This window comes from Pelobates fuscus, chromosome 3, assembly GCF_036172605.1.
Source record: "Pelobates fuscus isolate aPelFus1 chromosome 3, aPelFus1.pri, whole genome shotgun sequence".
Classification (NCBI taxonomy): Eukaryota; Metazoa; Chordata; class Amphibia; order Anura; family Pelobatidae; genus Pelobates; species Pelobates fuscus.
The window spans coordinates 357,016,408-357,030,485 of NC_086319.1; the positions used below are offsets into that span (position 1 = coordinate 357,016,408).

At 44.1% G+C, this 14,078-nt stretch overlaps 1 protein-coding gene across 3 annotated transcripts in view; it reads right to left on the reverse strand.

Moving 5' to 3' along the window:
- Positions 1–14,078, reverse strand: part of ADGRE5 (adhesion G protein-coupled receptor E5) — a 262,935-nt gene that overhangs the window by 150,293 nt on the left and 98,564 nt on the right. For all 3 annotated transcript variants that reach the window (XR_010090463.1, XM_063449225.1, XM_063449224.1), the window contains exon 5: positions 1,157–1,285. Coding sequence is in view for 2 of the 3 variants with exons in the window: in XM_063449225.1 (XP_063305295.1) it covers positions 1,157–1,285 (129 nt within the window). In the remaining variant the exon portion in view is untranslated. The remainder of the gene's footprint in view (positions 1–1,156; positions 1,286–14,078) is intronic.

A 14,078-nucleotide genomic window follows, 5' to 3' on the forward strand; every position in this document is an offset into this window, starting at 1 on the left:
AAAGCCAAAATTGCAAGGGAGGAGAAGAAAAAGAAAAATAGTTTTATTTTTACTATATCCTGTATGCTTTTCTATGCTGACGGCCAGGTGCAAAGGAAAGAACTCGTAACAATGAGTGAAACAATATTTGTTAAATATAGCCATAAGTGAACAATATTATGTAACACATTGATGTTGTTTTTTTTTTTTTTTGTGGGACGAGAGGTGGATTTTTGATAAATTAGTGATTAGGGATTTAGGGACACCTAGCTGTTAACCATTTGGTATCAGGGACCGGGAATTTCCTCTGTTAGGTGGGGGATTGGGAGCCCGAGGAGTTGGACACATTGTGGAGGCTGCCATTTTCTAAAGCCTATGCTGTAAAATTGATTTTATCTTCAATGTTGAATGTGGAGTGCTGGATCACATTTATAGTGGCTCTGTCATCAGAATAAAACGGAGCATTTCATGAAATACTCATAAAGACTCCTTTGGAATTTCATTAAAACTCCAATGCATCTAAAAGATATAAGACAAGGTAGGGACTAATCGTTGGTATAACTCACCATTGCTGTACCCCGTGACACCACATTCAAAGCGGCGATGTCACCATTAGTGGTCTTTGCTGTGTATTTCTAACGGTTGTAGACTATATTTGATAGGGGCTGTATAAATGTGGTTAAAATGTATACGAGTAATGGGAAGGGTACTTTATAGAACTGATGAAAGGTCTCCAACATTCTAAGCAGAGTCTTAGTCTTTATCAAATATAATTCATTGTTCATATTTTATACTAAAAGGTTTATGTAATCAGACTTCAATATCCTTGAGCATTGTACTTGAACTATATTTATATTCATATAAGAAATTATAAGCAATCCTGTGTGCATACTCATGGTTGTTGTACCTCTGCAGAGCAGTACATGTAAGCAGTCATTCTAACTACACAGTAATTTCCAGTGAGACTCCAACTTATTGCTGCAGGTATAAACATGATCATATAGAGAGGGGAAATACAGGTTAATGTTTTCTAAGAGAAGAATAATACATGGACTTATAAGTAAAATAGAGAAAATGAAGGATGAGTTCTGTCAAAAGAAACAATAAAAGAAAGAAAAAAAGGGACAAGGAATGGATGGAAATGTGCATTGGAAAATAAGATAACTCCGATACTCACCACAATTTGGAGTTTTAGATTTTGATGGGATACTTATAGTTCCATTCTGACACGAGCAAGAGTACGAACCAATAGTATTATGACAGACAGTGTTATTCGTACAAGGCGAATTCTCACATTCATTTATATCTGTGGAAGAGAACCATACAGGGCATGTTTTATATCACAGCTTGTGTTATTAGTGTGTCTGAAGATGTCACAGAGCTCAACCACAACAAACCTCACAAAAATGTAGGATGTGTGTGTATAAAACACAGCTCCAGAGAAATAAAATTCAAACTAATGTGCAATGTATGATTGTACCCACAGCAAGGAAACTTACAGAAGACATCACAGCACAACTGTGGAAAACACCACTAAAATACTATATCACTCCCCTGGCCCTCTGTTACCCCTCCCCTCCATATGAACCCAACAAATTCCTATCTCTGCCTGTCTGCAAGCTATTAACTGACTGAAACATACCGAACAGGTCAGCGGGACCTCTCTGAGTTCACCCTGAAACTCCGACTCAGTCACACATGTTACCTTGTTCCAGCTAACCTGCAATTCGGTTTTCACAATACCCCAGGAGAGAGCTGTTTGAAGGGGAGCTATAATACTTTGAGAGGAACAGTCGCTACTTATAACCCTCTTAAAGTACGGACAATCCCTATAACCGCCTGTAACTATTTTCGGCATGAGACCAATCTAGAGGTCGGTCTAAATATTAACGGAGTGGCGTTTCCCCAAACTTCCATGGATCAGAGCGCTATTTGGACAGATTGGGCACTCCACCAAGAGCTATCTGAGGATATAGGACTTGTGGGGGTTCATAACTGTTTTCAGTTTGCTTTAGGAGTTTTATTGTATTCAACTATTTATTGTATTGTATCCGAGAGATAATTAACTTACCTGGTTTTGACTCAGTTATCTCCCAGACACAGAGATGCCTGGGCGGGATGAATGTGTAAAAGAATGGGCATAAAAAACTAAATTCTGAGCAATAGAAACAGATTACTCCCAGAACTATGTCTCGTCTGGTTACTGAGGGGTAGAGAGCTATATTCACGAACAGTTTCAGTCTGGCTGAGAGGAGAGTCTAGTGGAGGTACCTTTGCCTGATCCTTTCCTGAGCATCATAATTCTTATTTCTATTCCTTGTCTAGAAGATATCACATATGGCTGATGGGATATTCTCGAGATTCGAATAATTTAGTTATACTTAATCAAAGTGTAAATTACTCTCTATGTTTTTGCATCTATTGAATAAATGTCAAATTATTCTGTTGATCTGGTGCTTTATTATTGCCGTTGATTACTGACTGCCGAGTACAAAGAAAAGAGCTTGTAACAATGATTGACACAATGTTAATGTTGCTATTTCCCTGTTCAGGATTGTCTGTATATTATTATTATGCAGAGTATATTGCATACAGGGTTAATATGTGCTGCCGCCACACTATCATCACTGAACTCCGGATCACTGAACTCCAGCTTCTGCTAGCAGGCCCGACCAGTACATCAAAAGAACAGAGCGGTAGCCGGTAAAATTGCACAGCTACTGTAAATACTGTATGTTACGAACGCTGGTATTGTAGATACCCGTTTGCCTATTTCCTCACGAACTGAGTGATTATAGCTCACAGTTTGGGTGTAGATTCGAATGTTTCCTAGACGCATGCAGCATCCAAGCACTTTCTCCCCAGCAAGTAGACAGTTACCCAAACATCAACCTAAACTAGATGAAGGGTACAACAGGAATTAAGTTCCAAAAGTCCCCATGCAAGGGGCACTCCCACTTGTGGGGGACTACAACACAAAGTTACAAACCAATAACAACAAGGTTACAAAGTATGACACTATCACACATACCATACAATCCCCCCTCTCTGCCTGGGAGATTATTGAGTCAGATACTGTAATAACTCAATTATCTCCAGGCAGAAAAAACAAATTTTCCATAAAACTTCAAATGTACCCCAAAACACATAAAATACCCACAGTTACAGTTGATAGCCCTGATCTGGGTGACCAACATATCCAAAAATCCAGATCAGTTCAAGGGTTTAGGAATGGAGGTCATTTTTTCACCGCCCGCACACAAGGCTCCTGCCAAGAAATAGTTCCATGAGTTTAGGTTGTGCGGTCGGTCTATTTCGGAAAGTCAGAAAACAGAACAAATCCATGAACAGTACCCCCTGGCTCATAGTAGCGCTTGTTCCCCTAGTTTGTGGGAACAAAACTACTGATTAGCGCTCTCCTGGCTGGTCAGGGAAAGGAAGCAGGCATTCGCAAAGTTTGACCGGTGTTCCAGAAGTCGAGTGTCCGATTTTAGTTCCAGACACTCGATGACCAAGTCCCGCTGCCTCCTTTATTGTGAACAAGATGGCCGCCGTCTCCTGCACGTGGCGTTCGACTTTACGAAAGGCGACCGCACAGTGAAAGCACTTAATTCACTGTTCTCTTTGAAGTTTATGAGCTAGGGGGGTGATCGTGTTTGGTAGTTTCAACTACTGAACGGAAAAAAGTCAAAGTACCGAATAAACAGGGTAGTTTCTTCACACTGTACATGCCTTTTAATGTAAGGGTTCCTAATAGGGAAGGGGGGTTTCCATTAAATACATGAATAATAACTTTTACAGTAAGGATTCTTTTGTATCCTTTAAGGTATGTTAGAAATGCTTTCATCTACTACACAAAACATTGTGTTACACTGGAAGTGGACTGCAAGAGCTGGCAGATTGCCCACAATACAGACTACCCTAGGACATTTGAACAGTATATATGTTTTAATATATGTTTTTAAATTTATTTTATCTCTATACTTTAGATAGCTCTGAGTTCGTTAAATATTAAGGGCTTATTTACTAAGCACTGACACATTTTTTAAATGAAATTTTTTAATTTTTATGTGGAATTCGAGGGGACATTTCTTTTTTTAAATTCTTTATTTTTGTATTCGACAGAAAAAGGCAATGGCAATAATCAAGCAACAATGGGGCTTGCGCAGAAGCCAGGCTCAGGACAGGTCAATCTCTTATACATAGGTAACAACATCAAGCGATAGTATACATCCTATGTCGACTTTTAGTACCCCACTCTTAATCAAGTATCACAGGTTATCATTTCTCTATGCCTAGTCGTCTGGTATTGCGAATGTACTGTAACCATGCAGCTTACGCAGCAGTCAGCTCTTTTGCGCGCAGTCTGTATAAATTTGTACGCACACCAAGCCTGGCCTAATGGCAATCCCCCTCACAACCCGGTCCTGGATCGTTCATGGGTTGCCTCCCTGTCGAGAACAGTTTTAAACTTTTAATCAAGCCCATTATTAGGATTGTCAAAGCTCTGTGACACCCAGATAGGGTAGCCAAACGATTCCACTGTACCTTCCAATCCGTCAAACAGGCTAGAGAGAAGAGAAAACAAAAAAAAGAGAGTGCGAAAAAAAGGAGAAAAGAGGAAAAGGTCCAGATAGAGGATAAGAAGAAAAGGGGAAAGAGAGTGGTGGTGAGGGGGGAAGCCCCCTCAGAGAAAGATGAGGAAATTGAGAGGTACGAGACAAGGACGATCCTACTTCTATCAGAGAATAACATATAGAGGATGCTTAAAGAATGGAGGGGAGGAGGAGGAGGGAGAAGGGGGAAACCACCGAACAATGATCAGTAATGAAAAGACACGGCTCCCACCTTCGTTCGCACCCAGTCAAATAGCCACGGGCCTATTCACTAGCCTCTCTGATCAGGCCAGAGCGCAATTGTCCCAAGGTTCCCATAGTTTCAGGAATCTCTCCACAGATCCCTTCACCCTGGCCGTCAGGTCATCCATAAGCCTGCAGTCCTTTATTTTGGGTACTATGGTTTGTATATCAGGGCCTTCCGGCGACAGCCACGCTGTGGCTATTGCCCTGCGAGCACTTAGGGTCACCTTGTGTATTAATGCCTGTTCTCGTTTGGACCAGCCCTCTACAGATCTGTTAAGCAGATAGGTCCACGGATTCAGGGGCAGTGGCCTGCCAAACACCCTTATCAGTATGTCTTTGACTGCTGTCTAAAGGGCCTGAACTTTTGGGCACTCCCACCACATATGTAGATAAGTGCCGCGCATGCCACATCCTCTCCAACAATTGTCAGTTTCCGTTTTGTGCATATGGTAAAGTTGTATAGGGGTGGTATACCAACGCAGCATGGTCTTCCAGGATTGTTCCTGAAAAGTGGTGCATATGGAGGCCTTAGAGTTTGCCTCCCAGATTTCTTGCCATTCAATTCCTTCGAGCACTTCTCCCAAATCAGATTCCCATTTATCTTTGTATGGTAAGTTTCCCCATTCCTTGTTCTTCTCGCTTAGGTGGCCGTATAAGAGCGTAATCGATCCCTTGGGAGTTACCCCTTATAAGCACATCGATTCATAGAATGTCATCTGTTTCATAGCTGCTGCTTTTATGTGTGCTTGTCTAGCGTAGTCCCGGATTTGAAGATACCTAAAGAAATCTGCGGGGGTCATGTGGGAGTCCTGTTGGAGGTCTGCGAATTGAATTATGGTTCCGTTCCGGTATAGCTGGTGAATCCTTTGTAGTCCAGTTCTTTCTATTCGTTTAAATTCCCGAGGTGCCATTCCTGGAGGAAAATCGCGGTTCCGCAGTATTGGAGTGAGAGGGGACGGTGTGGATGCGAGAGAATATTTGGATCTGCTACGGTCCCAAATGTGAATAGAGTTAAGAACCGCCGGGCACGTCGTCCGAATGATAGGTCTGCTGTCTTTGGAGGCCCCACATGGCAAATTGGGGGACGTTGGATCCAACCATCATGGACTCTATGTCCACCCACCTCCTCTCGGCGGGTGGTGAGTGCCACATCGCAATCTGCATTAGTTGAGCAGCCAGGTAATAGAAGTATAGGTTTGGGAGGCCAAGCCCGCCTCTATCTTTGCATCTGTAAAGCACCTGTCTGGATATCCTGTGCCTCTTGTTGTGCCAAACGAAATCTCCTATTGCCTTTTGTAGCGGAGCCAGCTGTGATTTAACGACCTGGATCGGCAGGGCCTGAAACAGGAACAGGATGCGCGGTAGGATGTTCATTTTCACCGCGTTTATCCGTCCTATCCAAGATATTGGTTTGTCGTCCCATCTTTCCAGGTCGGTGATCAAAGATCTGATCATGGGGGCATAATTAGCCGCGTATAAGCGTGTCCGTTGTCCGCCGTCAGATGAATCCCTAAATAGGTCAGCGTCCCAGTTTCGATCCTGATCTTATGGGCCTCCCTTATCCGTCCCACTGCTTCCTCTGGTACTCCTATCGGTAAGGCGCTTGACTTCTGCATATTGGCCTTATAGCCTGAGTAGGTCCCGTACTCTGTTATTACGTTCCGCAAGGTTGAAATCGATTCCTCTGGGTTTGTTAGCGTCAAAAGAATATCATCCGCATATGCTGAGACGGTAAATTCTTCAACCCCCACCGTCACCCCGCTGATCCCAGGGTCACGGCGTATAGCCTGCAGTAGAGGTTCCAGTGCCAAGGTAAAAAGTAGGGGAGATAGGGGGCACCCCTGCCTCGTCCCGTTGAAAAGTCGGAAAGGAGACAACGGGGCACCTGTAATCTGTATTTGGGCTCTCACGTTGTGGTACATCGCTTGTGTCGTCGCAATGTATTCGCCAGGGAAGCCCAAGTGCTTCATAACCGTAAACAGAAATCGCCATCTGACCCTGTCGAAGGCTTTCTCAGCGTCAATAGACACCACGAGCGTTGGGGCAGCTACAGCTGTCTGTTTCCATATTAAGGCGATATTCCTCCTGGTGTTTTCGAACAGCTGCCTGCCCCATATAAAGCCTACCTGGTCTGGCGTGGATAATCGAGGTCAGAAGTGGGTTTAACCTATCTGCTTGTATCCTAGCTAATATTTTCAGATCATGGTTGATCAGAGATATGGGTCTAAAATTTTCAGGATACAGGGGGTCCTTGTTCGGTTTGGGCAGTAAGATTATGGTAGCCAAGGTCATATCAGATCGTAATTGTCCCCCCTCTCGCAAGTCCGCGAAGAGATGTACCATATGTAGGGTCAGTTCCTCCCTAAAGGCCTTGTAGTAGGCTCCATCAAAGCCATCAGGACCCGGTGCCTTATTGCCTTTCAGACTAGAAATGGCTTTGTCTATCTCTTCCTCCGTAACTTCCATGGCCAGGCTAGATGCTGCCTCCCTAGTCAGTTTGGCCATCCCCAATCCGTTGAGATAGGCGAGAATGTTTCGTTCTTCCTCTAGCTCGGACAGTGTAGTCTCCGGTGTGTGGTTGTAGAGTCGCTTATAAAAATCTTCGAAAACTCGTGCTATCTCACTGGGTTTGGATGTTGTCAAGCCATCAGGGCGCTTAATCGACGTGATATGCGGCCTACGGTTCCTAGGCCTTAATGTTCTGGCCAGGAATGTGTCCATTTTGTTTGCGTTTTCAAAGTATGTGCGTCTGGTCCATGTCATAGATTTAGCTGCATCGTCGAGCAGTAGCGTTCGAATAGACCTTCTCACCGAATTAAGCTGTGCAAGTGTACGCAGTTGGCTCAGGAGTGCCTCCAAGCGTTGGTGTTTCATCTTTTTCCTCCTCGTGGCCAGTTTGATTAGTATTCCTCTTATCACCGCCTTATGAGCTGCCCATACCGTACTGGGGCTCACGTCCGGAGTATCGTTCATAGCAAAATACGCCGTTATCTCCTCCCGTATCTGCTCTGCTCTGCTATTACATGTCCTGCAAATCTGGGAAGAAGGGGGGGTGATGGCCCATGTCCTGCAAATCTGGAAGCAGAGAAAAAAACCCCCAATAGAGGGCCGTGGCAATTCAGGGCGACCCATCTCTCTCCCCATGGCAAAGAGGTACCCCAAGCAATAAAGTCTCACCCCCAGCCCGGGGTCCCATCCGTGTAGGTCGGGGCTGTAACTTACAATACCAGGGGACCTCAGCGTTAGACAGCGGCACCTGCTACCTGCCAGTCGAGGCTCAGCTGCGAGATATCCTCCGGGTAAGGAGACATCGTCGGGAGATCCGGCGGAGGGCGCACGTCCAGCTCCCGGAAGAATAGAAGAGGGTCGCCTCCAGGCAGAAGGGTATGTACTCTGTCTCCGCGGAAGACGTTCAGTTTAAATGGGTACCCCCACGAATATTTGAGGCCTGCTCCGCGTAGGGCCCCTGTAATAGGCCTCCAGTCTCGTCTTCTCTGTAGCGTGGAGGGCGATAAGTCCTGATATATGGACAAGACGGAGCTCCGGTACCTAATGGGACCGTCTCGGCTCCTCTTGATGACGCCTCTTTAGTAGGAAAGTAGAGAAATCGGACAATGATATCTCTCGGGTTGTTAGGGTCGGGCCTCTGTTTCCTTAACGCTCTGTGCGCCCGTTCCAGGACCCAGTGTTCCGCCGGTATTGTAGGTAGAAGTGGCTTGAGTATATCTAACAGGAGCCCCTGCAGATCCTCTCCTCTCTCCTCCGGCATGCCACGTATCCGGAGGTTGTTCCTCCTAGAGCGGTTCTCCATATCCTCCAAGGCCAGTTCAGAGTCTACCATATGCCTGGTTACGTGGTTAACTCTGTCGGCCATGTCGTTATAGGCCCGAGCTGAGGAGTCCATGCGTTCCTCTAAGCGCGACGTGCGCACTCCCAAAGCCCCCATTTGGGCCTGGAGGACTGCAGTCGATCTGGCGATCTCCCCCGCCAGGTAAGTCTTAACCTCTGCGAGTTTCGCCAGTACGAGGTCCTGGTCTGCGGGGGGTGTCCCCGGTGCTGCACAAGGCGAGCCCTGTGGTGAGGCCCCGTCGCCATCTTGGGTTCCGGCCCTGCACGGCCTGTGGGTCATTAGGAGGTCGAGAACGGTGCTCCCTGACTCGGTAGCTCGTCTCAATTGCTTCTTTGGGGCTTTCTTATCCATATTGAGTACCCCAAGGGGGGAATAGCCAAAGAAAAGGTCGCTTTTTGCAGCTTTTGGGCTGTAGGGCAGAGGAGCACTAGCAAGGCACATCTATTCCCATCGACGGTCAAGCCACGCCCCTCTCGAGGGGACATTTCTGATGTGTATAGCTGCTTTTTCTTTAAACATTTGTATTGATTGTTATTAATCTTTATCTTCTGGAATATTGTTTGTTCTGCTCTCTCTTTTTTGTCATTTACATATTTATATATTAAATATATAATCTATAAATGCACATTTTTTACTACTCTTTTCTTGCTTTCTTTACCCCTCTTTTTTTCTCAATTGGTTACATTTCCTGTGATTAAAATGGCAGGAAAATGCTCCCTATTTGTTTACTGCAAAATAATATTTATATTATCGGGGGGGGGGGGGGGGGGGGGAAGAGGGGGAGGGACCAAGGCAAATGCCCCCTGAGAAGCCAAACCGAGGCTTTCAAGGTCTCTACAGCTGGCTGGTGGGGAGATTGAACACCTCCCTCTTTTGCCAGGACAGGCCCCTGGGTAACTGGGAAGGAATGAGAACTTGGTCTGGACCGAGTTCTTGGCTCCTTCTACAGCATCTCAGAGCATTGCCACAGGTTACCACGGTAACCCTTGAAGACTTTTCCCCCAGGCGTCATACAAAAGCAACTGTGTGCACCCAAGTATCTTCTTCCACCAGATCAGATCAGAATTCTTCACTCTCTGGCCCAATGTAAACTTTTTTTTTTTTTATGCATAATCCAATTACAGAATGTGACAGTTCACCTGTTCCCCAACTGAGCATAACCATCCAAACAGCTTCTTCCCGCCAGCCAAACCACAGATGTCAGCCTGTTCACGAAGACTAAGTCAGCTAACACCTCTCCCACAAGAACAGCAGACACACACAGCTTGAGGGTAGAACAGCAACTAATGTTTACTAGACACACCCAGGTATTTGTATACAAGTAAACTCATTAGTAAACACACAAAGGTTTGGAACAGCAACCAATCAAACTGGGCCTAAACAAAGAGCCAATCACATTAAGCCCATTAATAACCAAAAGGACACACCATCACAGAACACCTACTTTGCATTCACAGGAAAACATTATGCATTAGGTAAAGGGATTAACACACAGTCAACAATAGGTGACTCAGCTCCCTAAATCCCTAAATCCCCCTAAGTCTGTGCAGTCTAAATGGCCGTTTCCCACCAGAGTCCACCCAAACAAAGGAGCCCTTGATGCCCAAGTACCAGCGTTCCGTCAGACAGAACACTACCAGAGTCCCTTTGTTCTGGATTCCCTCTTGTGCAGGCATTGATATTTTTGGGGGGCATTTATTTTTAGAAAGCGCCAACTTATTCTGCAGTGCTTTACAATATTATAAAAGTGGTAAATGTAACAATAAATTTGGGAATTATGAAATGCTACAGGAACAAAAGGGTTGATGAGGACCCTGCTCAAACAAACTTACAGTCCAGAGGAGGTGGGTTATAAAAATACAATAGGTAGGGCTGTGAGGGGGATAGCAACCAAATAATAAGGAGGGAATGTAGCAGAGATAGAGGCGAGGGTGGAGTGTGGTCCTTTAGGGTAGAGCAAGGTAAAGGTTTGTGAGACAGAACTTACTCTGGAAGGCCATACACTTTCCTGAAGGGATGGTTTTGTGACAGTAGTCACCATCACCAGGAGCTTCAGACAGACTATTTATGTAGGTCCCTGGACTAATCTTGTGATTTAGTCACCCTGTGCCCATTATAGGTGCAGGGTGTGTGTAAAATATTTAGTGTATTGCTGTTACATTAATATATGTTAGTGTACTCTTCTGTATTGCTAATGCATGCAATCAACTAGGTGGATTTGGATGTGGAGCCTGTACAGCACCACCTGTTGGTTGCAATGATCTAGTAACTGCTGTATGCACTACCTGAATAGCAAAGATTGCTAATTTGCATATTCATGTAGTTTTGCATATTGCCAATTCTGCAGGCTGGAGAGATATTTTGTGTTGGCTATTGTCTTCCCATCCATTTAGAAATATATTATTATGTTATTATAATTTCCTGTATATTTTGTGACATGTTTTGGCTATTTGAATTGAATTATGTTTGTCACAACAAGCTTTATGTAATGCGCATATGGGCTAGTCCCAAGTTAAAAATAAAGTATGGTATGTTAGTTCCATTTGGAGCTCTGTGTCCTATGTGGATTTTTTAGGGATCTCAGTGACAGTCTTCAAACCTGCTGGCTGCATCATCCCTCTAGCTCTGGCATAAATCAAGAGCGCTAGCCCTGAGAGCTGTAAGGCAATAGAAATCACATTGCCTGGAAGGAAAGCTGCAGCCTGGTTGGGTGGAAAAGCTCCAGAAGGACACCAGTCAAGCTGCAGCGACTGTGGCAGAAGCGCTTCAGGTTTTCCCGATTCCAACTAGGAAGCAAGCTTGGTTGAGGTACCCAGCCGGGGTATAGGGATCTCCATCACAGGGTTTGAGGGACTTCTTTAATGAGTGAATATTAGGGAAGAGCCCGATGGGGTTAGGCAAGGCGAAGAAAAGGAGCCACCCGTATGAAGTCCTGCTAGCAGGTTTAAGGGTGCAAGCAGCAGTCAGGAGGTGGTCACTGGCAGAGCAGAGAGACAGAGAATAGGTGTATCCATGAATTAGTGAAGAAATAGAACAGGGGCTAGAGTTATTTACAGCATTAACAGAGATTAGGGTTAATATTTTGAATTGACTCCTGTATGATACAGGAAGTCAATGAAAGGATTGACAGAGGGGCAAGGTGTGTGCAACAGCAGAAAAAATTCAGGCTGACAACAGCATTCATTACAGACTGTGGCAAGGCAGTGTGGCTTCTGGGGAGACCGATTAGGAGAGAATTACAGTAATCAACGCGAGAAATGACTAAGGAGCATGAACAATAAAACTGCTAACTTAAAGTTGTGTGCCCATACTGATTTGGATTTGCTGGACACTTTATGGCTAAAGCTACGTGATAAGAAATAGGACAGAAAAACAAGGACAGCCACAGTAATGGAAAACCACAACTTGTTAAACAAGCAGCTAATACTCACCAATGCATTGTGAGTCATTAACACTTGCCAAAATGTTTCTGAATCCACTTGGACAGAGGCAGGAATATGAACCCGGATAATTACGACAGAGAAGGTTTGTTGCACAAGGAAATGGTTTTTCTAGGCACTCATTAACATCTGTGAAAGAGAACAATACACATTCCCTATATATACATACATATGTAGTTTAGTCTTTACCTGCCGTAAACATATAAGAAGTGTATTACAAAAAATATGCATACTAATGCACAAAGGCTAATTAAGCCTATTACTTTGTGAAGGGTCAGAAGGTATGTCTATTCAGCCTCCCCTCAGGGACTGCACTTTCTGACCCTTTAAATTTGCACTCACTTGTGTTAGACCGCCTAATCTAGAATGATCCAGTAGTAGAGAAAGGACATTATTAAAAAATGGGACAAATGTTAGACAGTTTTAGCAAACATGGGACAATTGACAACTATGCAAAATGCTAAACCTTTGGTTGTAGCACTGAAAGGATACACAGAAGGAATAATGGCCTTGGAAATCTACACACTTTCCCCCTTTAAGGAAGTAGAGCTACTTATAGAAAGGGAAGCATGATGTACCAAAATGTATTAAAATAGAGGGGAAGACCGCTGAAGAAGGAACAGTAATTTTAGACATTAAAGTAGTAAACAATGTTTACTTATACGCATAAAGGCCACTGAGGTAGCGTCAAAAGCATAAGAAAGTGTATTGACTTTTTTCTACATTAATTAAAGAACTATACTTGAGTCCAGCAGTGCAGAGTAAGAAAGATCTGTGCAGTAACACTTACTGCAAGCTCAGCAGAGAGGGAAAGGTAGACATCTGTGGAAGCTTGTTGGCTTGTAGGGAGATGACCACGGACCACTGACTTTATCTCTGAATAAACAGCAGCAGTGATCTTCGGTCAGACAATGTCTGATACTGACCCAAGATCACAGAAAATGGTAGGCAAGGGAAGGTGACAGAAAAAAAAAAGTTCAACATTGGGTGTATGTGTGTGTGTCTGTCTGTATGTATATGTGTCTCTGTATGTGTGTGTGTGTCTGTATGTATGTCTGTGTCTGGGGGGGAGGGGGGGCATAGATCAGTTTCGCACCGGGGCCCCATGGATTGTGTGTACACCACTGGTTGATAGCATTTACATTCTCGTGGCTCCAAGATGAATCCAACTGCTGAATTTGTATGCTTAGAACATACATCTGACAATTCTATGACATCATTAAGTACTTAAACAATTTAACAATTATTTGTATGTTTATAGGGAACCCTCCAGGACCCACCATATTGCAAACTAGAAATCCAATACAAAGTATACTTAGACTGTACAGTTGTTTTAAATTAATATGTAATATACAGTTATTCAACACAATTTAAGGATTAAGGCTGTGAGGCATACGCTATATGAAAATCCAGAAATACGTATGGAACAAATCAGATTTTTAATGGATGTATTGATTTTCTTTTAACGAATATTATTTTCTGGCATAAGGATTATAATTTTATCACATGACAGGAGGCTTCATATTTTGCATAACTTTCTTTACTTTATGCCTCCAGCAGCACAAGTCAATCAGAAAACTTTAAACCAATCAGTAACAGGCATCACATCCATATATAAAGCCCTGACAGTCACATGATTTCCTCTTTCTTTGCTGCTTACCAGCCAAGGCACAGGTCAGAGTATTTTGCTTCAAACTGTTTTTCATTTATATTACATTTGTGGTCGGTTAATATCGTATAGTGAAGTACCTTGTTATTGGAATTAAGTCGGTGTGGTGTGTGGTGTGACGTAGAGGGTAGGCCTGAAAAAGAGGGCCCCCCTGAATGAATTGTATAAGAGGGAGAGGTGGGTGGGGTGAACAGCGTGCGTACGGCAAGGTAGGAAGGGGGGAGTAGCGTTATATAGGAACGCTAACTCCTCCCACAAATACAGGCCTTACGGCCTTA